The 26,094-nt window shown below is 42.6% G+C and overlaps 1 protein-coding gene across 1 annotated transcript in view; it reads left to right on the top strand.

Annotated features, from left to right (window-relative positions):
• TLN1 (talin 1) overlaps nt 1-26,094 on the top strand; it is a gene marked incomplete in the record, with an annotated part of 895,533 nt that overhangs the window by 87,199 nt on the left and 782,240 nt on the right. Inside the window, 1 exon segment of the mRNA XM_053700951.1 lies at nt 8,270-8,422. Coding sequence (XP_053556926.1) covers nt 8,270-8,422 — 153 coding nt within the window.

The raw sequence follows: 26,094 nt of genomic DNA, 5'->3' as shown, positions 1-26,094 counted from the left end.
ACTGTCTCGGTTGTTTCAGTGTAGTCTCTCCTTCCTTTTTGGGAGTGTTACCTTCTTTTTGGAAAGGGAGCTGTGCCTGGGATCTGTAACCCAAGCTCATCCTATGTTCTGTCATAGCTTAGGGTTAGCATGCCAGACTTGCAAGTACATGGTCAGAGTTTGAATCTACACATGAATTCCGTTCATTTTAAATCCCCTCCTTTTTCCTTCCTGAGGATTTGGTGGTATGGGGAATTTTTGATTCCCTGTCTTTCGGACATTGCCAGTCGCTTTGGGCTGGGCCCGTTGCCTCGGTTGGGGGTCAGGGATCTGACTGCTCTGTTGATCATTGTCCGCGTATCTTCCCTAGATCTTGTGATCCTTCCTTAGATGGGAGGCTTTGCAGTGTCTCCTCCTTCCAGCATGTAGCCTTTTCTGCTGGTTTTGGATGCTCTCTTACTTCCCTGGGTTTCCCGGGAGGGAGTTGTTCTCTGCACTTCTTTGGAATTTTTTCCTCTGTGGGAGTCCTGGTGCAGTTTTCCTAGCTTTGGTTTGGCTAGCGTTAGCGACTTGTATCTGCTAGTATTCGGTTGCAGAGTGACGCCTGTGGCTTCCTCTGGAGCACTATAAGATATTATGGTGTGTTTTAGGTGGGTAGTTTTTATCCCTCTGTCGTTCTGTCAGGAGTGCAGGTTTGCACTCTGTGTGAGGGATGGGGTTTTCCTTGTCCATCGAGGTCTCCAGGGTTGGGGCGTTACATAGTCCACTAGATTTCCGTACCGATGAGGGTAGGGACTTCTTCCTCCCTTCTCTCTGTTCGGTCGTTGGAGTTTGTTCTCTATACGGTTGGTGGGGCTGCAACTTTGGTTTGCGCTTGGATTTATGCTGGGATTCTTTTTTTGCCCTAGTTGGTCTTTTGGACCTCTTGTTTTAGGCTGCCTTCTCTTCCATTCAAGGGGTATTTGGAGATCCCCTTCCTTAGGGTCGGGGGTAGGTTTAAGTGTGGGCTTGGAACCTGCGGCACTTGGCTAATGATTCTGAGCAGTCTCTAGCAAGGTTCTTGCTGGTTTTAACTGATGGGCAATTACTGGGTCCTTTCCATTTTTTTCCTTCTGTTTTTGATGAAGCAGTTTTTTTGTAAGGTGTTTGGGTAATTTCAGGCTGTGGTGCCCTCTGAATGGGCCGCCTATGTACCCGCCGTTTTTTGCATTGTGTCCTCTATAGCTTGGGTATTGTTTTCCCAAAAGTAATGAATGCAGCTGTTGACTCTTCCCATTTAAGAAGAAAAACTTAAATTATTTTTCTATTTTATTCTGGTGGCTAGGTTCTGTATTTCCCAAAAGTAATGAATGCAGCTGTCGACTCTTCCCATTTTAGAAGAAAAACTTAAATTATTTTTCTATTTTATTCTGGTGGCTAGGTTATGTATTTCCCAAAAGTAATGAATGCAGCTGTGGACTCTACCTGTCAGAAGACTCTCCCCGTCAGAAGAAAAGAAAATTATTTGGTTAGCATAATTTAAGTTTTTATCTGTTGCTCCTCCTTGGAGCCTTAACCTTGTTTTTTAAGGTTTTGCAGCAGGCTCAGTTTGAGCCATTGCATTCCATAGATATTAAGTTGTTATCTTGGAAGGTTTTGTTTCTTATTGCTATCTCTTTTGCTTGGAGAGTCTCGGAACTCTCGGCTTGCTGTGTGATTCGCCTTACCTTATCTTTCATGCTGATAAGGCGGTTCGTCGTACTAAGTTGGGTTTCTTACTAAAATTCTTCCTACCGGCGACTAAGGTTTTTCGTCAATCCTCTGCCCTGTTTGTTTGTTTCTCTGGAAACATAAAGGTCAGAAGGTTACTGCTACTTCTCTTTCCCTCTGGTTGAGAAGTATAATTCGTTTTGCTTATGAGACTGCTAGTCAGCAGCCTCCTGAGATAATTACAGCTCATTCCACGAGGGCTGTTTCCTCTTCTTGGACTTTTAAAAATGAAGTTTCTGTTGATCAGATTTGCAAGACTGCCACTTGGTCCTCTCTGCATACTTTTTCCAAATTTTATACTTTTGCCTCAACTGAGGTTTCTTTTGGGAGAAAGGTTCTTCAAGCGGTGGTGCCTTCTGTTTAGGTCTGCCTGTCTTGTTCTCCCTCCCTCGTCTTCTGTGTCCTCTAGCTTGGGTATTGGTTCCCACTAGTAATTGATGACGTGGACTCTCCATATCTTAGGAAAGAAAACAAAATGTATGCTTACCTGATAAATTTGTTTCTTTACGGATATGGAGAGTCCACAACCCCACCCTTAATTTAAGACCTTTATTTTTTGACTAAACCTTAGACACCTCTACACCTTTGTGTTATTCCTTTTTCCATTTCCCTTTGGTCGAATGACTGGGGATTGTGGGTAGGGGAGTGACACTTAACAGCTTTGCTGTGATGCTCTTTTCCTCCTCCTGCTGGCCAGGAGTGATATTCCCACTAGTAATTGATGATGTTGTGGACTCTCCATATCCGGAAATAAATTTAACAGGTAAGCATAAATTTTGTTTTTTCATTACTGTCTGGGATTTCACACTTTACTATAGAGGAAGGTTTTGATTTTAATTTGGAGGAAACCTCTCCTTCATTATTACTGTCTAATAAATATTTGTATTGTGAAGAGGCCAATGTTTGTCCCCCTGCACAGTTTTGCTCTGTATGCTTGTCATCAGTTTTACAGTCCAAGTCAACTATTTCTCAAAGAATTAACCCTTCAGACAGCCTTCCACCTCTCAGGAATCTGTTGTCCAGGACATGCCATATCTTTTCCCTCAGTCCCCTTGCACAGGTAGTGCCCTGCGTCTCAGCACAGTCTTCATCTGGGGGTGCTTATTTACAGTGGACTTTGCGGCGTAGCTACAGTTGGCTGTTTCTGCTGCACTGAATGCCTTGCCCGTCTAAGGTAAAAGAAAGAGCAGTGTTAAGCATGTTTCCTTAGATGCAGGAACCAGTACTCCTTTAGAGACTGCATTGGTCAGTCTATCTCAGCACTTCTTCTGACGGCAGAGCAAGAGGAGATTAACTTCAGATTTAAACTGGAACAACTTCTTTTCTTACTTAAAGAGGTGTTATCGACTTTGGATGTCCCTGAGCCTAAGTCATCTGAGGAACCTAAGATTCCTAAGCTGGACATGGTTTATCAAGTTCAACCTAAAGCTCCTGAGGTTTTTCTGGTCCTAGCTCGCATGGCGGACATCATTTCCAAGGAATGGGAGAAACCGGGCATTCCGTTTTCCCCGTACACTAATTTAAAAAATATGTTCCCAGTTCCTGACTCTTATCTGGAATTGTGGAGTACCATTCCCAAGGTGGATTGAGCTATCTCCACTCTGGCTAAGCCTACTACTATACCACTTGAGGATAGTACCTCCTTAGAGACCCCATGGATAGAAAGATAGAGGGGTACCTAAGGAGATTATTTCATCAGATGGGTCTTCTTTTTCAACCTACTGTGAGTATCGCTGCGGTTTCCGGAGCAGCCACCTTTTGTTGCGACTCTTTTTTTGGAGATGTTTTTAGTCGAGACTCCGTTGGAAGACATTCAAGATTGGATTAAGGCCCTCAAGACGGCTAATTCCTTTGTGACGCTATTATGCAAATTATCCGTCTTAATGCTAAGTCGGCTGGTTTCGCGGTCCTTTCGCAGAAAGCTCTCGGGTTGAAATCATGGTCTGCTGATATGGTATCCAAGTCCAGACTTCTTTCTTTAGCCTTTAAGGGAAAGACGCTGTTTGGTCCAGGCCTGGATCTCCACGGTGACTGGGGGGAAGAGTGCCTTCCTCCCGCAAGATAAGAAATCTAGATTAAAGGTTCACCAGTCTGGTAATTTCCATCCCTTTCATTCAAACAAGGGACAGAGGTCTCCGGCCTCTTCCAAGTCAGACCAGCTGAAGAGTACCTGGAAGCCTAACCAGTCTTGAAACAAGAACAAGAAGTCCAAGGAACTATCCTCTGACAACAAGTCTGCATGAGGGACATCCCCTTGATCAGTGATCGGATTGTGTAGGGGGCAGAATTTTCTTTTCAAGATGCTTAGATTTCGGAAGGTTCAAGACCCCTGAGTCTTGGACGTGGTCTTCCAGGGGTACAGGATAGGATTCAGATCTTGCCCCCCCAAAAGACCCTCTTCAAATCCAGGAAAGAGGACAGCCTTTTTAAATGGTGTAGAAGACCTAGCATCCATGGGAGCATCAATGGGGCCAAGGGTTTTATTCTAACCTATTTGTGGTTCCCAAGAAAGAGGGAACTTTTAGTCCCATCCTTGACTTAAAGTGTCTCATTAAGTTTCTGAAGGTTCTGTCCTTCAAGATGGAGACTATCTGATCTATTCTTCCGTTAGTAAAGGAGGGTTAATTCATGACCTCTATCGACCTAAAGGACGCATACCTATATGTTCCGATCCACAAGGATAATTTTCAGTTCCTTAATTTTGCCTTTCTAGACAATCATTTCCAGTTCATGTATGTATGTATGCATGCATGTATTGGGTACTTGTAAAGCGCGGCTAATCACCCGTAAGGGTCTCAAGGCGCTGCTCATTTTATCAACCTCGGAAGGATGAAAGGCTGAGTGGACCTCGCCGGGGATCAAACCTGCAACCCTTGAGTTGCTACAGAGCTCAGCCACAGTGCCTTAGCATGCTGAGCTATCTGTCCATGTAGCATATCACTGCCCTTTGGCTAGCTACTACCCCAAGGATCTTTATGAAGGTGTTAGCTCTTCTAGAGGTGACCAGAACGCAAGGAATAGCTGCAGCTCCTTACCTGGACAATATATTTGTTCAAACATCTTTTATTTTAGCAAGATCTCGCACAGAGTTTCTTCTGTGTATCTTTCAGGACTACAGGTGGAAGATAAATTTGGACAAGTTTGCTAGTCAACACCAGGGTGTGTTTTCTGGGAACGATTATCAAATAGACTTCCATGCAAATCTTTCTAACTGATCAACGTCAAACCATACTCATGTCCGTCTGACTCTTTACAGTCCACCACTTGTCCCTTTGTGGCCCAAAGCGTGGAGGTGGTGGGTCTCATGGTGGCTACAATAGATATCATTCCTTTTGCTTGCTTCCATCTGTGACCCTTACAACTATGTATGCTCAGGCAATGTAATGCCTATCATTCCGACCTATCCCAACTGATCGTCCTGGACAGTCATTTAACTGATTCTCCTGGTGGCTCTGTCAGGACCACCTGTCTCAAGGCACTTGCTTTTTGGGACCATCTTGGGAGATTGTGACTACGGACGAGAGTCTACTTGGCTGGGGAGAGGTTTAGAGTCCCTTGAAAGCGCAGGAAACCTGGTTGCTTGAGGAGTCTTCCCTCCCCATCAACATTTTGGAATTGAGAGCCATATTCAATGCTCTGATGGCGTGGCTTCAACTTCGTTCTGTCCGCTTTATTAGATTCAAATCGGACATCATAACTTCTTTAGTTTTTGTGAATCATTATGGGTGAACAATGAGTTCATTAGATATTAGGGAGGTCTCTCGCATCTTTCAGTGGGCAGAGTCCCACAATTGTCACATCTTGGCCATTCATATCCCGGGGGTGGACAATTGGGAAGCGGACTTTCTAAGCAGACAGACTTTCCATCCCAGGGAGTGGTCCCATCACCAGGAGGTGTTCTCTGAGATAACTCTCAGGTGGGGGGTTCCTGAGATAGACCTCATGGCCTCTCGTCTCAATGCCAGACTGTCCAGATTTGGGTCGAGATCGAGGGTTCCTCAGGCAGTGTTGGTGGACGCATTTGTGGTTTCATGGAAGTTCAACATTATTTATCGGTTTCCTCTTCTTCCCTGGGTGATCGCCCACATCAAACAGGATCAGGCTTTTGTGATTCTAATTGCTCCAGCGTTGCCTCAAGTACCTGGTTCACAGACCTAGTGAAGATGTCATCCTCTCCTCCGTGGTGGTTACCTCAGCTGATGGACCTTCTTCAAGGTCCGTACCTTTACCAAAATCTAGATTCGCTGAGGCTTACTCCGTGGCGATTAAACACCTAGTTCTGTCCGAAAGAGTTTTTTCTGACAGGGTCATTGATATTCTGATCCAGGCATGTAAGCTGATTTTTCGTCATATTTGAGTAAAGGTTAATAACAATTAAGCGGTTTGGGTATAAGGGCTGAAAATAAATAAAATATAACATTAAATAAATGGCTAAAAAATTATGGACAGAGCCATCCACACACATAACACACACATAAAAACGTAATATACCTAATCTGACTTATGTTTTTATGTCTGTTATGTGTCTGGATGGCTCTCTCCATTTTTTTTTTAAACCATTTATTTAATAAGTTACATTTTATTTATTTTCAGCCCTTATACCCAAACAGCTTAATTGTTATTAACCTTTACTCAGAAGCAAGTGTGCCAGATAATGCTTATTTTTTGTATCTCTCAACTAATCTATCACCTGGCATAAGGCACTGCCTGACTAAGGCTACATAGGTTTACCTTAGGGGATTTCTTTTCTGAGTTTAGGTTCTCTACCCTACCCGTCCCTGGGTATATCTGGGGATTTAGCATACTTATCATATTTATTACAAGTTGTGGCGTACATATCCAGCTTGGTGTGAGAATCAAGGTTTCCCTTGGCACAAGATGAGAGTCCCTTGGATTCTTTTGTTTCTCCAAGAGGGTTTGGAGAAAGTTTAGACAGCTAGTTCTCTCAAAGGTCAGATTTCGGCTCTTTATGTTTTGCTGCACAAGAAGTTAGCTACTCTACCTGATGTTCAGTCATTTGTTCAGGCCCTTGTTAGAAGCAGGGCCTGTGTTTAAGTCTGTTGCTCCTCCTTTGAGCCTTAATCTTGTTCTTCAACAGGCTCCGTTTGACTCAATGCATTTTGTTGACAATAAACTTTTGTCTTGGGAAGATTTTGTTTTTTTTTGTTGTTTATTTCTTCTGCTTGCAGAGTTTGAGTTATCTGCTTTACAGTGTGATCCCCCTTATCTTGTTTTCCATGAGGATAAGACTGTTTTGCGTACAAAGTTGGGTTTTCTTCCTAAAGTTGTCTCTACCCGCAATATCAATTAAGAAGATTGTATTTCCTTCTTTTTGCCCTAATCCTTCCTCTCAGAAGGAGCGTTTGTTGAACAATTTGGATGTAGAGCGTTCTTTAAAATTCTGCCTTCATGCAACTTAAGATTTTGTCTTTGTTTGTTTTGTATGATGGTAAGCGCAAGTGTCAGCAGGCCACTGCGACTACTCTTTCTTTTTGGCTGAGGAGTATCATTCGTTTGGCTTATGTGGAGGCTTGTTAACAACCTCATGGGAGGATTACTGCTCATTCTACCCGTGCAGTGTCCTCTTCTTGGGCCTTTAAGAACGAAGCCTCTATGGAACAGTTCTGTAAGGCGGCTACCTGGTCCTTCTTACATACATTTACAAGTTTGATGTTTTTGCCTCTGCGGGGGCTTCCTTTGGGAGAAAAGTACTTCAAGTGGTGGTGCCATCAGTTTAGGTCCGCCTGCCCTGTTTCCCCTCCCTGTTCATGTTGTGTCCTCTCTAGCTTTTGTATTGAATTCCCAACTGTAATTAATTAATTTGTGGTCTCTCCCTGCCATTGGGAAATAAATCTTTTCTTTCCTGGCAGGGAGAGTCCAAGAAACCTCCCTATTATTTTTATTTTCTGGCGGCAGTTTTCCTTATCTTCCGGCACCAGTCTATACCCCTAGTGTTTCTCCTACTTTTTCCTCGGTTGAATTAATGGGGGATTAGGGGGCATGGGAGGGATACTTAAAGCTTTGGCTGGGTGTCTTTGCCTCCTCCTGTTGGCCAGGTGTTCCCAACAGTAATGAATTCATGGACTCTCCCTGTCAGGAACAAAGAAAATTTATCAGGTAAGCATAAATTTTGTTTTCTTCTTGGCAATAAGGGTCTGATTTTGTGTAGTGGCAGCTGTCTGGGCACCTCTGTACCCCTTTTATCTCCCTACTTTTTCTTTTGCCAGCTTGAATTACTGGGGAAGTAGGCAAAGTGGGAGGGATATTTCAGTGTTCTGTTTGGGGTGTCTTTGCCTCCTGCTGGTGGCCAGGTGAAGTATTTCCCATAGTTAATGAATGTTTTCGTGGACCCTCACTGCCAAGAAGGAAACTAATTTATCAGGTAAGCATAAATTTTATTTTCCCATGTTCCGCAGGTATCACCAATTACCATGAGTGCTCACGTGTGTGTGTGTGTGTGTGTGTGTGCACGTGCCGGAATTTGACTGACCTTACAGTGCAATGGGTACACTAACAAATCAGCCTTTCTCATGCTCCACAGGTATCACCAATTACGATGAGTACTCGCTTGTACGCGACATCATGGAGGAGAAGAAAGAGGAAGTGACAGGGACACTGAAACGTGATAAAACGCTGCTGCGTGATGACAAGAAAATGGAGAAACTTAAACAAAAGCTGCACACGGATGACGAGTGTGAGTCTTAAAGGGACTGTCTACACCAGAATTGTTATTGTTTCAAAAGATAATCTCTTTATTAGTTATTCCTCAGTTTCTTTTACAAGATATGACGAGTCCACGGATTTCATCCTTATGGGATTACGCCTCCTGTTTAGCAGGAAGTGGCAAAGAGCTGTATATATAGCTCCTCCCTTCCCTCCCCCTCCAGTCATTCTCTTTGCCTGTGTTAGTAATAGGAAGAGGTAAAGTGAGGTGTTAGTTTAGATTCTTCAATCAAGAAGTTTTTTATTTTAAAATGGTGCCAGTGAGTACTATTTTTCTCAGGGAGAAATCGTCAGTCTATGACTTCCCAAGAGTAGTGGAGACATTTTATTTTTCTGCCCTGATGTTGATGATCTTAGCAAACGTTATCTAAGATCCATGCTGGTTCCCACAGAGCAGCTGAAGATAGTGTAAAGAAACATCTTCAGTGTGGAGAACGGTGTCTTGCTACAAGCAGCATTGAGGTATGTTCAGTCATTTGTTTCTGCGGAGACTTGATACATCAGAACAGGCTGACATTATTCCCTAACTGGGGAAGGCGTAATCGGTATACACTGTACGAGAAATTGTGTACCTGGAATTCCCTTTTTATTTTACTTATTTAATAGTGAGTTTATTGTATGGGCTGATGCTGGGAGATGCGGTTGCTGGCTGTCGTTATGATGTGGTTATAACTGGCTTGGCAGGAGATAATATTCACTGAGATGCGTTTTATTGCGTTGAGTGTGTATAAGAGGGGCACATGGCTTTAGTATAGTTGGAGAACTGACATGTTTTTTCTTTTTTTATCTACCCATGCGGGTCTTGGTAAGGCTAAGGGTTACGCCCACGATGGGCGTGGCCTATTTTCGAGGGCTCAGCCGCAGTGTGTGTTTTCCGGATTGGCAGCAAGGTTCTGAGGCTCCGGTGGGGCCTAGCTCAGTTTTGTACTCGTAGGGTACAGAAAGACTTGAGAACGTTTCTTCAGTGTGTTCTGGGGGCAGGTAGGCGCCGCACCAGAGCTGTGGCGAGGTGCTGGGACCTGAATTGATATAAATTAATAAAACTGATAAAATTTATATAATTTGATATATAACATAACCTAACAAGTGGTGCAATCTTGTTAAGCTATTTTGGGCACATAAGGACATTTTTTATTGCCGCAGATGTTGTTTTGACTAATAACAGCAAAATTGTTGCGCTTTTATTATTTAAAGGCGCAGTACGCTTTTTAGTTCAAAGTTTTTGAGTATATGTTTTGACTTCAGAGCTCAATATATCAAGCAAAGAACGACTATTATTGCTATTGCTAGTCTGTTTAACATGTCTGAACTTGAGGAAACTACTTGTTCTATGTGTTTAGATGCCATTGTGGAACCCCCTCTTACTTTTTGTCCCTCGTGTACTGAAAGGGCCTTACAATGTAAAGAGCAGATTTTCTTTAAGGAAAGTGTGCCTAAGGATGATTCTCAGTCTGATGAGCATCAGGGTATGCCGCTACTTTCTCCCCAAGCGTCACAACCTTTAACGCCCACCCAAGCGACGCTGGGTTCTTCAACCGCGTCTACTTCATTTACTCTGCAGGATATGGCTGCAGTTATGTCATCTACCCTTACAGAGGTTTTATCTAAGTTGCCAGTGTTACAGGGCAAACGCAGCAGGACAGAAGTCAATGTGAATACTGCGAACTCTGATGCTTTGTTGGCTATTTCCGATGTACCCTCACAGGGATCTGAATTGGGGGTCAGGGAACTTCTGTCTGAGGGGGAACTGTCCGATTCGGGAAGTGTGTTACCTCATACGGATTCGGACGTCATGTCCTTTTAGATTTAAGCTTGAACACCTCCGCCTGTTACTTCGGGAGGTTTTAGCGACTGGATGATTGTGACTCTATTGTGGTACCACCAGAGAAATTGTGTAAGATGGACAAATACTTAGAGGTGCCTGCTTACTCTGATATTTTTCCGGTTCCTAAGAGAATCTTGGAAATTATTACGCGGGAATGGGAAAGACCGGGTATCCCGTTCTCACCTTCTCCTAATTTTAAGAAAATGTATCCCATATCTGACACTGTTCGGGACTCTTGGCAAACAGTCCCTAAGGTGGAGGGAGCTATATCTACCCTGGCTAAGCGTACAACTATTCCTATTGAGGACAGTTGTGCTTTCAAAGACCCTATGGATAAGAAATTGGAGGGTCTTCTAAAAAAGTTATTTATTACAAACGACGGCCTGCATTGTACCAGTTACCACTGCGGTGGCCTTCTGGTTTTACGCCTTAGAAGAGTCTCTTAAGACTGAGACTCCTTTAGAGGACATTTTTAGATAGAATTAAGGCTCTTAAGCTGGCTAATTCTTTTATTACGGATGCTGCCTTTCAGATTGCCAAATTGGCGGCTAAGAATGCCGGATTTGCCATTTTAGCTTGTAGAGCGTTATGGTTAAAATCTTGGTCTGCTGATGTATCATCTAAGTCAAAGCTTTTGGCTATTCCTTTCAAAGGAAAAACCCTATTCGGGCCTGACTTGAAAGAAATCATTTCTGACATTATGGAGGTAAGGGTCATCTCCTACCTCAGGATAGAACATTTAAACTAAGGGGTAAACAAAATAATTTTCGTTCCTTGCGGAACTTCACAGGAGTCCCCTCTACTTCCTCTTCTTTTGCTCAGGCCAAGTTCGTCTGGAGACCCAACGAGGCTTGGAACAAGGGTAAACAACCCAAGAAGCCTGCTGCTGCTACCAAGACAGCATGAAGGGACGGCCCCCGATCCGGGACCGGATCTAGTAGGGGGCAGACTTTCTCTCTTTGCCCAGGCTTGGGTAAGAGATGTTCAGGACCCCATGACACTGGAAATCGTGACGCAAGGGTATCAACTGGAATTCAAAAATTATCTCCCAAGGGGGAGGTTTCTTCTTTCACGATTGTCTGTAGACCAGATAAAAAGAGAGGCGTTCTAACGTTGTGTAAAAGACCTCTCTACTATGGGAGTAATTCGTCCCGTTCCAATACTGGAACAGGGGCAGGGGTTTTACTCAAATCTTTTTGTGGTCCCCAAAAAAGAGGGCACGTTTCGACCTGTTTTAGATCTAAAAAGTCTAAACAAGTTTCTCAGAGTCCCATCCTTCAAGATGGAGACTATTCGAAGAATTCTGCAATTGATCCAGGAGGGTCAATATATGACTACCATGGACTTGAAGGATGCATATCTTCATATTCCTATACACAAGGATCATCACCAGTTCCTAAGGTTTGCCTTCCTGGACAAACATTTTCAGTTTGTGGCTCTTCCCTTCGGGTTGGCCACAGCACCCAGGATCTTCACAAAGGTTCTAGGGTCACTTTTGGCGGTTCTCACGCCGCGGGGCATTGCAGTGGCGCCTTATCTGCACGATATTCTGATCCAGGCTTACCATCGTCTTAACATCTGACAAAATCTCATACAGACATGGTTCTGTCCTTTCTGAGGACTCACGGGTGGAAGGTGAACCTAGAAAATATTTCATTACTTCCACAGACAAGGGTTCCCTTCTTGGGAACTCTAATAGACTCCTTATCCATGAAAATTTTCTTGACGGAGGTCAGAAAGTTAAAGATTCTGAATACATGCCGAGCCCTTCAGTCCAATCCTCGGCTATCAGTGGCTCAGTGCATGGAGGTAATTGGATTGATGGTGGTGGCAATGGAAATCATTCCGTTTGCTCGTTTTCATCTCAGACCGCTACAACTGAGCATGCTCAGGCAGTGGAATGGAGATTAGGCAAATTTGTCTCCTCAGATAGATCTGGATCAGGAGACAAGACTCTCTTCTTTGGTGGTGCTTCCGCAGACCCTCATAGGTTATAGTGACAACGGACGCCAGTCTACTAGGCTGGGGTGCAGTCTGGAATTCCCTGAAGGCTCATGGTGTGTGGACTCAGTCGGAGTCTCTACTTCCAATCAATATTCTGGAATTGAGAGCAATATTCAATGCGCTTCAGGCTTGGCCTCAGTTGGCTTCGGCCAAATTCATCCGTTTTCAGTCGGACAACATCACGACTGTGGCTTACATCAATCATCAGCGAGGAACAAGCAGTTCCTTAGCGATTGAATGTGTGGAAAGGTGATAACTAAGCGCCAACTATATAACGCAGCAGACCTCCAGCTCTAATAAATTGGCACCTAGTTGCCAAGGGTGGATTCAATTTTAAGATTGGATATCAGAGCGCCAAACAACGTAGGCAGGGTCTATGGGCAGATAGTCAAATACTAAAGGTAACAATAGGTTGAAATAATATGATTTAATACATAAGATAAAAAAGTTGGTACATTTAAAATTATACAACAATTAGTCATGGATCCATGTTACACTTTAAAATATATATTGAAACACTAGGAACAATTTAAAAATGCTTGTAGAACAATAAATAACAAAAAAAAAAAATCTAACAAATAATGTCTATCGCTTAAAACTTAAATTCTAATATGTGAATGCTAGGAGCGCTTATGCACACTCTATTTATAAAAACAATGGGTTACAATGCACAGGTGGATAGATTCCAGGTTGCTTGAAACCGGTGGATGTGAAATGTAAGTGGCTCCAAATTGGGGTTTTGCCTATGTGTTTATCCAAAATTGTGTAACTCCTAACAGGTGGACAAAAAATGTTACAGGAATGTCTAGAACCTGAATTCAAAATATAAGACCTGAGGTTTTGCCTATGTGTTTATCCAAAAAGGGTGTAAATCCTAACAAGTGAAAAAATGTGAGAAAAATATTGCAGGGGTGTCTGAACCTTATTTTCAAAATAAACAATGAATTCAAAATAAAACGATATACAAGTGAATTTTTGACAAATCAACTAATGCAAACATAAAGCATAAATAGAACCAAAAAAAACAACAGCACAACTTTAACGTGTGTTCAAATGTGTTTCTGCTTGCAAACTGTGATGTGATGTGAACAAATATCTGTTATAAACACTGAATAGTGGCAAAACTTTGTGATTGGATTGAAATTGAACACAGGATCTAAATTGATGCCCTAAAATACAAATCTAAAGGGCTCAGAGTTGCTGAGCTAGATATAAGGGACTTGCTCAAAGAGCCTCGAGATGTTAATTAAAAGAGACCATATAACAGTGGGTTAAAAAACGGATGATATAACATAAAATGCTTAAAAGTCCAAATAAATATTCAAATTGGATAATAAGAATCTTGCTATAGTCTGTCTCAATATGGATCCCAACTGCTGATTATATAGAAATCTTCTTGGGCAGTCTTGAGAAAGGTCAGTGGAGACCGAAACCGGTTGACTGGTAAGGAGTATTTTGTGATCACATTAAGAAGCCATCTGCACTATTGTTTGCCTTTCCTTTTTTGGCAGGTAAGGGACAACATTGCAAGTTGGAATTATTTGTTAATTACTGCCCAAGAAGATTTCTACATAATCAGCAGTTGGGATCCATATTGAGACAGACTATAGCAAGATTCTTATTATCCAATTTGAATATTTATTTGGACTTTTAAGCATTTTATATTATATCATCCGTTTTTTAACCCACTGTTGTTATATGGTCTCTTTTAATTAACATCTCGAGGCTCTTTGAGCAAGTCCCTTATATCTAGCTCAGCCACTCTGAGCCCTTTAGATTTGTATTTTAGGGCATCAATTTAGAGCCTGTGTTCAATTTTAATCCAATCACAAAGTTTTGCCACTATTCAGTGTTTATAACAGATATTTGTTCACATCACAGTTTGCAAGCAGAAACACATTTGAACACACGTTAAAGTTGTGCTGTTGTTTTTTTTGGTTCTATTTATGCTTTATGTTTGCATTAGTTGATTTGTCAAAAATTCACTTGTATATCGTTTTATTTTGAATTCATTGTTTATTTTGAAAATAAGGTTAAGACACCCCTGCAATATTTTTCTCACATTTTTTCACTTGTTAGGATTTACACCCTTTTCTCCAACATAGGTGTGTCCGGTCCACGGCGTCATCCTTACTTGTGGGATATTCTCTTCACATGATCCCTCCTAGGCTCCGCCTACCCCAGTCATTCTCTTTGCCGTTGTACAGGCAACATCTCCACGGAGATGGCTTAGAGTTTTTTAGTGTTTAACTGTAGTTTTTATTATTCAATCAAGAGTTTGTTATTTTAAAATAGTGCTGGTATGTACTATTTACTCTGAAACAGAAAAGAGATGAAGATTTCTGTTTGTAAGAGGAAAATGATTTTAGCAACCGTTACTAAAATCCATGGCTGTTCCACACAGGACTGTTGAGAGGAATTAACTTCAGTTGGGGGAACAGTGAGCAGTCTTTTGCTGCTTGTGGTATGACACATTCTAACAAGACGATGTAATGCTGGAAGCTGTCATTTTCCCTATGGGATCCGGTAAGCCATTTTTATTACAGAGTAAATAAGGGCTTCACAAGGGCTTGTTAAGACTGTAGACATTTTCTGGGCTAAATCGATTCATATATAAACATATTTAGCCTTGAGGAATCATTTAATCTGGGTATTTTTGTAAAATAATATCGGCAGGCACTGTTTTAGACACCTTATTCTCTAGGGGTTTTCCCTAATCATAGGCAGAGCCTCATTTTCGCGCCGGTATTGCGCACTTGTTTTTGAGAAGCATGACATGCAGTCGCATGTGTGAGGAGCTCTGATACATAGAAAAGACTTTCTGAAGGCGTCATTTGGTATCGTATTCCCCTTTGGGCTTGGTTGGGTCTCAGCAAAGCAGATACCAGGGACTGTAAAGGGGTTAAAGATAAAAACGGCTCCGGTTCCGTTATTTTAAGGGTTAAAGCTTCCAAATTTGGTGTGCAATACTTTTAAGGCTTTAAGACACTGTGGTGAAATTTTGGTGAATTTTGAACAATTCCTTCATACTTTTTCGCAATTGCAGTAATAAAGTGTGTTCAGTTTAAAATTTAAAGTGACAGTAACGGTTTTATTTTAAAACGTTTTTTGTACTTTGTTATCAAGTTTATGCCTGTTTAACATGTCTGAACTACCAGATAGACTGTGTTCTGAATGTGGGGAAGCCAAGGTTCCTTCTCATTTAAATAGATGTGATTTATGTGACACTGAAAATGATGCCCAAGATGATTCCTCAAGTGAGGGGAGTAAGCATGGTACTGCATCATTCCCTCCTTCGTCTACACCAGTCTTGCCCACTCAGGAGGCCCTTAGTACATCTAGCGCGCCAATACTCCTTACTATGCAACAATTAACGGCTGTAATGGATAATTCTATCAAAAACATTTTAGCCAAAATGCCCACTTATCAGCGTAAGCGCGACTGCTCTGTTTTAGATACTGAAGAGCATGAGGACGCTGATGATAATGGTTCTGAAATGCCCCTACACCAGTCTGAGGGGGCCAGGGAGGTTTTGTCTGAGGGAGAAATTTCAGATTCAGGGAAAATTTCTCAACAAGCTGAACCCGATGTGATTACATTTAAATTTAAGTTGGAACATCTCCGCGCTCTGCTTAAGGAGGTATTATCCACTCTGGATGATTGTGAGAATTTGATCATCCCAGAGAAACTATGTAAAATGGACAAGTTCCTAGAGGTCCCGGGGCTCCCAGAAGCTTTTCCTATACCCAAGCGGGTGGCGGACATTGTAAATAAAGAATGGGAAAGGCCCGGTATACCTTTCGTCCCTCCCCCCATATTTAAAAAATTGTTTCCTATGGTCGACCCCAGAAAGGACTTATGGCAGACAGTCCCCAAGGTCGAGGGAGCGGTTTCTACTTTAAACAAACGCACCACTATACCCATAGAAGATAGTTGTGCTTTCAAAGATCCTATGGATAAAAAATTAGAAGGTTTGCTTAAAAAGATGTTTGTTCAGCAAGGTTACCTTCTACAACCAATTTCATGCATTGTCCCTGTCACTACAGCCGCGTGTTTCTGGTTCGATGAGCTAGTAAAGGCGATCGATAGTGATTCTCCTCCTTATGAGGAGATTATGGACAGAATCCGTGCTCTCAAATTGGCTAATTCTTTCACCCTAGACGCCACTTTGCAATTGGCTAGGTTAGCGGCGAAAAATTCTGGGTTTGCTATTGTGGCGCGCAGAGCGCTTTGGTTGAAATCTTGGTCAGCGGATGCGTCTTCCAAGAACAAACTACTTAACATTCCTTTCAAGGGGAAAACGCTGTTTGGCCCTGACTTGAAAGAGATTATCTCTGATATCACTGGGGGTAAGGGCCACGCCCTTCCTCAGGATAGGTCTTTCAAGGCCAAAAATAAACCTAATTTTCGTCCCTTTCGTAGAAACGGACCAGCCCCAAGTGCTACGTCCTCTAAGCAAGAGGGTAATACTTCTCAAGCCAAGCCAGCCTGGAGACCAATGCAAGGCTGGAACAAGGGAAAGCAGGCCAAGAAACCTGCCACTGCTACCAAGACAGCATGAAATGTTGGCCCCCGATCCGGGACCGGATCTGGTGGGGGGCAGACTCTCTCTCTTCGCTCAGGCTTGGGCAAGAGATGTTCTGGATCCTTGGGCACTAGAAATAGTCTCCCAAGGTTATCTTCTGGAATTCAAGGGGCTTCCCCCAAGGGGGAGGTTCCACAGGTCTCAATTGTCTTCAGACCACATAAAGAGACAGGCATTCTTACATTGTGTAGAAGACCTGTTAAAAATGGGAGTGATTCATCCTGTTCCATTAGGAGAACAAGGGATTGGGTTCTACTCCAATCTGTTCATAGTTCCCAAAAAAGAGGGAACGTTCAGACCAATCTTAGATCTCAAGATCTTAAACAAGTTTCTCAAGGTTCCATCGTTCAAAATGGAAACCATTCGAACAATTCTTCCTTCCATCCAGGAAGGTCAATTCATGACCACGGTGGATTTAAAGGATGCGTATCTACATATTCCTATCCACAAGGAACATCATCGGTTCCTAAGGTTCGCATTCCTGGACAAGCATTACCAGTTCGTGGCGCTTCCTTTCGGATTAGCCACTGCTCCAAGGATTTTCACAAAGGTACTAGGGTCCCTTCTAGCTGTACTAAGACCAAGGGGCATTGCAGTAGTTCCTTACTTGGACGACATTCTGATTCAAGCGTCGTCCCTTCCTCAAGCAAAGGCTCACACGGACATAGTCCTGGCCTTTCTCAGATCTCACGGATGGAAAGTGAACGTGGAAAAGAGTTCTCTATCTCCGTCGACAAGGGTTCCCTTCTTGGGAACAATAATAGACTCCTTAGAAATGAGGATTTTTCTGACAGAGGCCAGAAAAACAAAACTTCTAAACTCTTGTCAAACACTTCATTCCGTTCCTCTTCCTTCCATAGCGCAGTGCATGGAAGTAATAGGTTTGATGGTAGCGGCAATGGACATAGTTCCTTTTGCGCGCATTCATCTAAGACCATTACAACTGTGCATGCTCAGTCAGTGGAATGGGGACTATACAGGCTTGTCTCCGAAGATACAAGTAAATCAGAGGACCAGAGACTCACTCCGTTGGTGGCTGTCCCTGGACAACCTGTCACAAGGGATGACCTTCCGCAGACCAGAGTGGGTCATTGTCACGACCGACGCCAGTCTGATGGGCTGGGGCGCGGTCTGGGGACCCCTGAAAGCTCAGGGTCTTTGGTCTCGGGAAGAATCTCTTCTACCGATAAATATTCTGGAACTGAGAGCGATATTCAACGCTCTCAAGGCTTGGCCTCAGCTAGCAAAGGCCAAGTTCATACGGTTTCAATCAGACAACATGACGACTGTTGCGTACATCAACCATCAGGGGGGAACAAGGAGTTCCCTGGCGATGGAAGAAGTGACCAAAATCATTCAATGGGCGGAGACTCACTCCTGCCACCTGTCTGCAATCCACATTCCAGGAGTGGAAAATTGGGAAGCGGATTTTCTGAGTCGTCAGACATTACATCCGGGGGAGTGGGAACTCCATCCGGAAATCTTTGCCCAAATTACTCAATTGTGGGGCATTCCAGACATGGATCTGATGGCCTCTCGTCAGAACTTCAAGGTTCCTTGCTACGGGTCCAGATCCAGGGATCCCAAGGCGACTCTAGTAGATGCACTAGTAGCACCTTGGACCTTCAAACTAGCTTATGTATTCCCGCCGTTTCCTCTCATCCCCAGGCTGGTAGCCAGGATCAATCAGGAGAGGGCGTCGGTGATCTTGATAGCTCCTGCGTGGCCACGCAGGACTTGGTATGCAGATCTGGTGAATATGTCATCGGCTCCACCATGGAAGCTACCTTTGAGACGAGACCTTCTTGTTCAAGGTCCGTTCGAACATCCGAATCTGGTCTCACTCCAGCTGACTGCTTGGAGATTGAACGCTTGATCTTATCAAAACGAGGGTTCTCAGATTCTGTTATTGATACTCTTGTTCAGGCCAGACAGCCTGTAACTAGAAAAATTTACCACAAAATATGGAAAAAATATATCTGTTGGTGTGAATCTAAAGGATTCCCTTGGGACAAGGTAAAGATTCCTAAGATTCTATCCTTTCTTCAAGAAGGATTGGAGAAAGGATTATCTGCAAGTTCCTTGAAGGGACAGATTTCTGCCTTGTCTGTGTTACTTCACAAAAAGCTGGCAGCTGTGCCAGATGTTCAAGCCTTTGTTCAGGCTCTGGTTAGAATCAAGCCTTTTTACAAACCTTTGACTCCTCCTTGGAGTCTCAACTTAGTTCTTTCAGTTCTTCAGGGGGTTCCGTTTGAACCCTTACATTCCGTTGATATTAAGTTATTATCTTGGAAAGTTTTGTTTTTGGTTGCAATTTCTTCTGCTAGAAGAGTTTCAGAATTATCTGCTCTGCAGTGTTCTCCTCCTTATCTGGTGTTCCATGCAGATAAGGTGGTTTTACGTACTAAACCTGGTTTTCTTCCAAAAGTTGTTTCTAACAAAAACATTAACCAGGAGATAGTCGTGCCTTCTTTGTGTCCGAAACCAGTTTCGAAGAAGGAACGTTTGTTGCACAATTTGGATGTTGTTCGCGCTCTAAAATTCTATTTAGATGCTACAAAGGATTTTAGACAAACATCTTCCTTGTTTGTTGTTTATTCTGGTAAAAGGAGAGGTCAAAAAGCAACTTCTACCTCTCTCTCTTTTTGGATTAAAAGCATCATCAGATTGGCTTATGTGACTGCCGGACGGCAGCCTCCTGAAAGACACTACTAGGGCTGTGGCTTCCACATGGGCCTTCAAGAACGAGGCTTCTGTTGATCAGATATGTAGGGCAGCGACTTGGTCTTCACTGCACACTTTTACCAAATTTTACAAGTTTGATACTTTTGCTTCTTCTGAGGCTATTTTTGGGAGAAAGGTTTTGCAAGCCGTGGTGCCTTCCATTTAGGTGACCTGATTTGCTCCCTCCCTTCATCCGTGTCCTAAAGCTTTGGTATTGGTTCCCACAAGTAAGGATGACGCCGTGGACCGGACACACCTATGTTGGAGAAAACAGAATTTATGTTTACCTGATAAATTACTTTCTCCAACGGTGTGTCCGGTCCACGGCCCGCCCTGGTTTTTTAATCAGGTCTGATAATTTATTTTCTTTAACTACAGTCACCACGGTATCATATGGTTTCTCCTATGCAAATATTCCTCCTTAACGTCGGTCGAATGACTGGGGTAGGCGGAGCCTAGGAGGGATCATGTGACCAGCTTTGCTGGGCTCTTTGCCATTTCCTGTTGGGGAAGAGAATATCCCACAAGTAAGGATGACGCCGTGGACCGGACACACCGTTGGAGAAAGTAATTTATCAGGTAAACATAAATTCTGTTTTTGGATAAACACATAGGCACAACCTCAGGTCTTATATTTTGAATTCAGGTTCTAGACATTCCTGTAACATTTTTTGTCCACCTGTTAGGAGTTACACAATTTTGGATAAACACATAGGCAAAACCCCAATTCGGAGCCACTTACATTTCACACCCACCAGTTTCAAGCAACCTGGAATCTATCCACCTGTGCATTGTAACCCATTGTTTTTATAAATAGTGTGCATAAGCGCTCCTAGCATTCACATATTAGAATTTAAGTTTTAAGCGATAGACATTATTTGTTAGATTTTTTTTGTTGTTATTTATTGTTCTACAAGCATTTTTAAATTGTTCCTATTGTTTCAATATATATTTTAAAGTGTAACATGGATCCATGACTAATTGTTGTATACAGTAATTTTAAATGTACCAACTTTTTTATCTTATTTATTAAATCATATTATTTCAACCTATTGTTACCTTTGGTATTTGACAATCTGCCCATAGACCCTGCCTACGTTGTTTGGTGCTCTGATATCCAATCTTAAAGTTCCTTAGCGATGACAGAAGTATCCAAGATAATTTGATGGGCGGAGGCTAACTCTTGTTATCTGTCAGCAATATACATCCCAGGATTGGACAACTGGGAAGCGGACTTTTTAAGCAGACAGACGTTTCATCCGGGGGAGTGGGAACTCCATCTGGAGGTCTTTGCCACTCTGATTCTCAGATGGGGCAGACCAGAATTGGATCTGATGGCGTCTCGTCAGAATGGATAGAGCATGCAACTTTCTAATTTACTCCTATTACCGTTCTCTTGGTATCTTTATTTGAAAGCAGAAAGTGAAAGCTTAGGAGCTGGCCCATTTTAGGTTCAGCACCTGGGTAGCGCTTGCTAATTGGTGGCTAAATGTAGACAACAGGGTTAGACAACCAATGATCTGCCATGCTTCTCAGCATTGTCTACTTGGGCATTTTTCGTTAATATAGACAATAAAATCTTGTATGGTGGTTTTACAGATCTGCTCATATTATTTACTTTATATAGGTGTTTTTAAATCTGCCCATGTATAAGGTTATTAGGAATAAGTTATACTATGCTTATTCAATGGGAAATGCATGTCTGGTACTTTGTATCATCTTGGGTTGCCCTTCCTTTCTGGTTACTCAGACAGTCCTCTGGCTGAAGGATTTTATAGCATGACCAGGGTTAATCCATAATATAGATTATAGAGGCAGGTGCTGACCAGTTCAGTCACTAACTCCAGAGGACTCAAGTCTGTTATTTCAGCTGCACAATACTCATAGTTAGAAGCACACTCCCAGCTAATCAGCTTGTTCTATGTAAATGGCAGACTATTCTCCATACTATAAAAAAAAGCTATACTTATGGCAGATACAATGTTGTCTTTACATGTTTAAACATCCGGAATGGGGAACCCTTTCAGACATTGTATAATGCATACACAGCGAGGGTGAGACTAGATAAACTTCAGCTTTTAATGCCTGCTACACTTATCCCCACACTGCTGCACCACTCACAGATAGTGTTAGGATATATATAGAGAGAGCAGCATAAAGGACCTACAGTTACTACTGGCAGGCAAGGATAGTGCTACAAGCCGTCCGTCAATAAAGTTTATGGAAAGTTACTTGACTCACCCTCACTATGTGCTGACAGCGTCTCGGACAACGGTCCTTCAATCCTAATCCGGTTGATTCACAGTCTTATTGTTGCAGAGATCCTTGTTAAGCGCTGTTCATGCTGTGTGTGATCTGTGACGAGGAACCATGTGACTGAAAAAGGGATCCAATCAATCAAATCCGGAACTGGGTTTCTCTGCCAATGAAAAACGCAATATCGTAGGGTGGAAGTGCATGAGATGTCACGGCTATGGAGAGGAGTTAGGCAGGATTTCTTTAAAAATAGAGCGGATCCACAAAAAATAGTAACAAAAAAGAGGAGAAAAAATAAATCCAGCATACGCCTCTATATAAAAGTCATTACTTTATTAGAAAAACATTAAAAAAACAGCCATGGAGGTAATGAAAAATGGATCCTTGATACGGAGCCAGTATAAAGTCTGACCGGTTTCAGTCCAGAAGACCATAATCATAGACATAAGTTAAAACAGGTGTTCCAACCTTAAAAAGGGAAGAAAACACTCTAATTGGTTAAAAACAAGCTGCACTATGGCTCAGTAATTACACATAGTTAAAGGGGACAATCGTGAGTTAACTCCTTATATACTGGATGTAGGTGGTGGGAGCTAAATATATTACAAAGTAACCTAACAAAAGTAATAGTTTATATCATATCTAAGTAAGCTGATTATAACCTTATAACAATATAGACACTCATCTTAAACAGACCTTATTAGGTAAGACAGGCTTCACTTGGTTCAACCGTAAGTAAGGAAAAGCATATCTAGGTATGCCTATTAACCCTCAACATTAAAAAAAACTTACATAGTTCACTGTATAAACCAGTTAGTAGATTCAAATAAAGGTATACATAAACCTGAGTAGGGGGCACATTTAACAATATTATTATCCCTGAATCTCATAATCCTATAGTTAACTGTTCTAAAACGGCAGCCCAGCTTCTTGTGCAGTACCTGCTGTAGCCATTTTTGGCCCGTGTGGGGACATAGGCAGCTACCGCCTAAACTTAGGTTCAGTTAGTCTAATCGCATTTCTCTTAGATATTCTCCATACTGTTTTCTTTATCAGCACATAGACATTCTCTGTGCTTGTGTTTTTTATATGGTAAATGCTCATATCAGGGGATCTATTTGTTCCTTCATACTTAATTATTACATTGCAATGCTCATGTCTGGTTTTCTTTTTTATGACACGATAAGTCCACGGATCATCTTAATTACTAATGGGATATTCACCTCCTGGTCAGCAGGAGACGGCAAAGAGCACCACAGCAGAGCTGTTAAATAGCTCCTCCCCTCCCTCCCTCCCCTCTCACCCCAGTCATTCTCTTTGCCTATGATAGTGTTAGGAAGTGGTAAAGTGAGGTGTTAGATAAGATTCTTCAATCAAGAGTTTATTATTTTTAAAGTAGTACAGAATTGTGCTGCTTTGTCCTAGGGTGTAGCCATAGTCCATATCAGTCTCTTCAGTAGAGAAGTGGTGGCTTTAGAGCAATGGGAACTTGTGGGATATAATTCTCACTGAGCCTCACATATACTGATGCTGCCTATCGTCTATAGCCTGAGGTGGATTTACTCAGACTTTTATTTCTCCACAAGTCAATGTGAGGGATAGGACCTCTCAAGCATGTGAGCTGCCTTGCTGTCAGGTAAGGTAAGGTAAGTGCTACTTTTTTATTCTGGGGCCAAGTCAAACTCAGAGGAAAAGTGGGCACATTTATTTAAACAATAGAACATATAAGGCTCATAAGGATGGGGCTCTTTATGTTTGGGACTTCAGGCTCTCCAAGTCTGGAGAGGAATGTGATAGCCATATTTGCAGGCACTGGGGCTGGGAGTAAAGCTTTTTTATTTTTTGCTCAGGTGGTTATGTCTCCCGATGGCTTAAACTAGCAAACAGGCCGATCGGGAGATTAGATGCATACAGTAACGCCCACGATGGTCGGTCCCAACGGGTTTGCACGCTTTTTTGATTGCGCAGTATTAGAGACATGTCTTCCGTTACAGAGATGGCAGAATAGCGTGGCACTAGAACCGCATGGTTTTTATAGTTAAAGCAAGCGCTTATAGTACTATCCGTTAGCGTTATCTTGTTACTAAGGTCCGGATCGTTCCTGCTCCACAGAGAAGGGGACATTGACTTCTGTTTAGCGGTCAGGTAGGCGCCTCAGCAGGGTTACTGAGGTGTAAAGGTGTCTGATAGTATTTAAATTGATTTATTTTTATATCTGACATAGCTGGGTAAAAAAAGTTACCAGTTTAAATTTAAAGGCACAGTAACTTTTTTCTGTACAAAAGTTCTTTATTCATTTTTGAGTTTAGTTATTTATTAATTTACTCTTAGTGGCCAGCATGGACCAAGAAGCCTTGCAGGATGCTACTTGCTCCTTATGTTTTGATGCAAATGTGGAACCACCTATCCCTTTCTGTCCCTCATGTAATTGAGAGGACTTTATCTTATAGGGAAAATATTTTTTCTGAGCAAAACATTTCAAAAGCGGATGCTGTCCAAGAGTCTAATGATGAGGTTCAAGGTATGCCGCAGCTTTCTCCCCAAGCGTCCCAAATTTTATCGCCCGCACAAGCAGTGCCCTACACTTCTGCTCTAGCTCCCGCTGGAGTTACCTTAAGATATAGCTTCTCTCATGTCTTCTACAATTTCTGATGCATTGTCTGCTTTTCCAATGTTGCAGGGCAAACGTAAGAGGAAAGCCAGACATTCAGTAAGCGAGGTTTCTGACACAATTGTTGCAATTTCGGAGGTGTTCTCCCAAAGACCTGAAGAGGATGTTACTGCTGTAGCATCTGAAGGGGAAATTTCAGATTCAGAGAGTTTATTGCCTCCGACGGACACAGAGGTTGTATCTCTTAGGTTTAAACTAGAACACCTCAGTTTGTTACTTAGGGAGGTTTTAGTTACTTTGGATGACAGTGACTCCACGGTAGTGGTTGTCCCTAAGAAGTCTAGTAAACTGGACAGATATTTTGAGGTTCCTTCCTACATAGACGTATTTCCAGTCCCACAATGAGCTTCTGAGATCATTGCTAAGGAGTGGGAGAGACCGGGCATACCTTTTTTTTCTCCCTCTCCTATTTTTAAGAAGATGTTTCCCATAGCCGACTCTATCAAAGAGTCTTGGCAAACAGTACCTAAGGTGGAAGGGGCCGTTTCCACCTTAGCTAAGAGAACTACTATACCCATAGAGGATAGTTGTGCCTTCAAAGATCCTATTGACAACAAGTTAGAGGGTTTACTCAAAAAGATATATGTACACCAGGGCCTGCAATGGCAACCAGCTGTGTGCATTGCTACTGTCACTAGTGCGGCGGCGTATTGGTTTGATGCACTGTCTGAGGCTCTCAGGACAGAAACTTCTTTGGATGAGATCCAGGATTAGATAAAGGCTCTTAAACTAGCTAATGCCTTTATTACGGACGCTTCCCTTCAGGTTATCAAGCTGGGAGCTAAGATTTCGGGGGTTCTCTATTCTAGCTCGCAGAGCCTTATGGTTAAAATCTTGGTCTGCGGACGTTTCCTCTAAGTCTAAACTTCTGGCTATTCCTTACAAGGGGAAGACCTTGTTTGGACCTGGCCTAATGGAAATTATCTCTGATATCACGGGAGGTAAGGGTCATCTTCTCCCTCAAGATAAGAGAAACAAACCGAAAGGACGACAGAGTAATTTTCGTTCCTTTCGCAATTTCAAGGGAACTTCTTCCTCTTCCTCCTCTAAGCAGGAACAATCTAAACCTGCATGGAGACCCACCCAATCTTGGAATAAGGGAAAACAATCCAAGAAGCCTGCTATTGAATCCAAGACAGCATGAAGGGCATGCCCCCGATCCGGAACCGGATCTGGTAGGGGGCAGACTTTCCTTCTTCGTTGGGTGCGGGACGTTCAGGATCCCTGGGCAATAGAAATAGTGTCCCAAGGATACAAACTAGAGTTCAAAGGTTTTCCTCCCAGAGGCAGGTTTCTGCTTTCAAGATTATCTGCAAACCAGACAAAGAGAGAGGCGTTCTTACACTGCGTAGGAGACCTCTCCGCCCTGGGAGTGATTGTTCCCGTTCCAGTACAGGAACAGGGTCGGGGTTTTTATTCCAATCTGTTTGTGGTTCCCAAGAAGGAGGGAACCTTCAGACCAATTTTAGACCTCAAAAGTCTAAACAAATTTCTCAGGGTACCGTCCTTCAAGATGGAAACTATTCGTTCCATTCTTCCCTTGATCCAGGAGGGTCAATTTATGACAACAGTGGATTT

This window comes from Bombina bombina, chromosome 2 (genome assembly GCF_027579735.1).
Source record: "Bombina bombina isolate aBomBom1 chromosome 2, aBomBom1.pri, whole genome shotgun sequence".
NCBI classification, from domain to species: domain Eukaryota; kingdom Metazoa; phylum Chordata; class Amphibia; order Anura; family Bombinatoridae; genus Bombina; species Bombina bombina.
The sequence above is the reverse complement of the archived record's forward strand: the minus strand, read 5'-3'. Positions and strand labels throughout refer to the sequence as shown.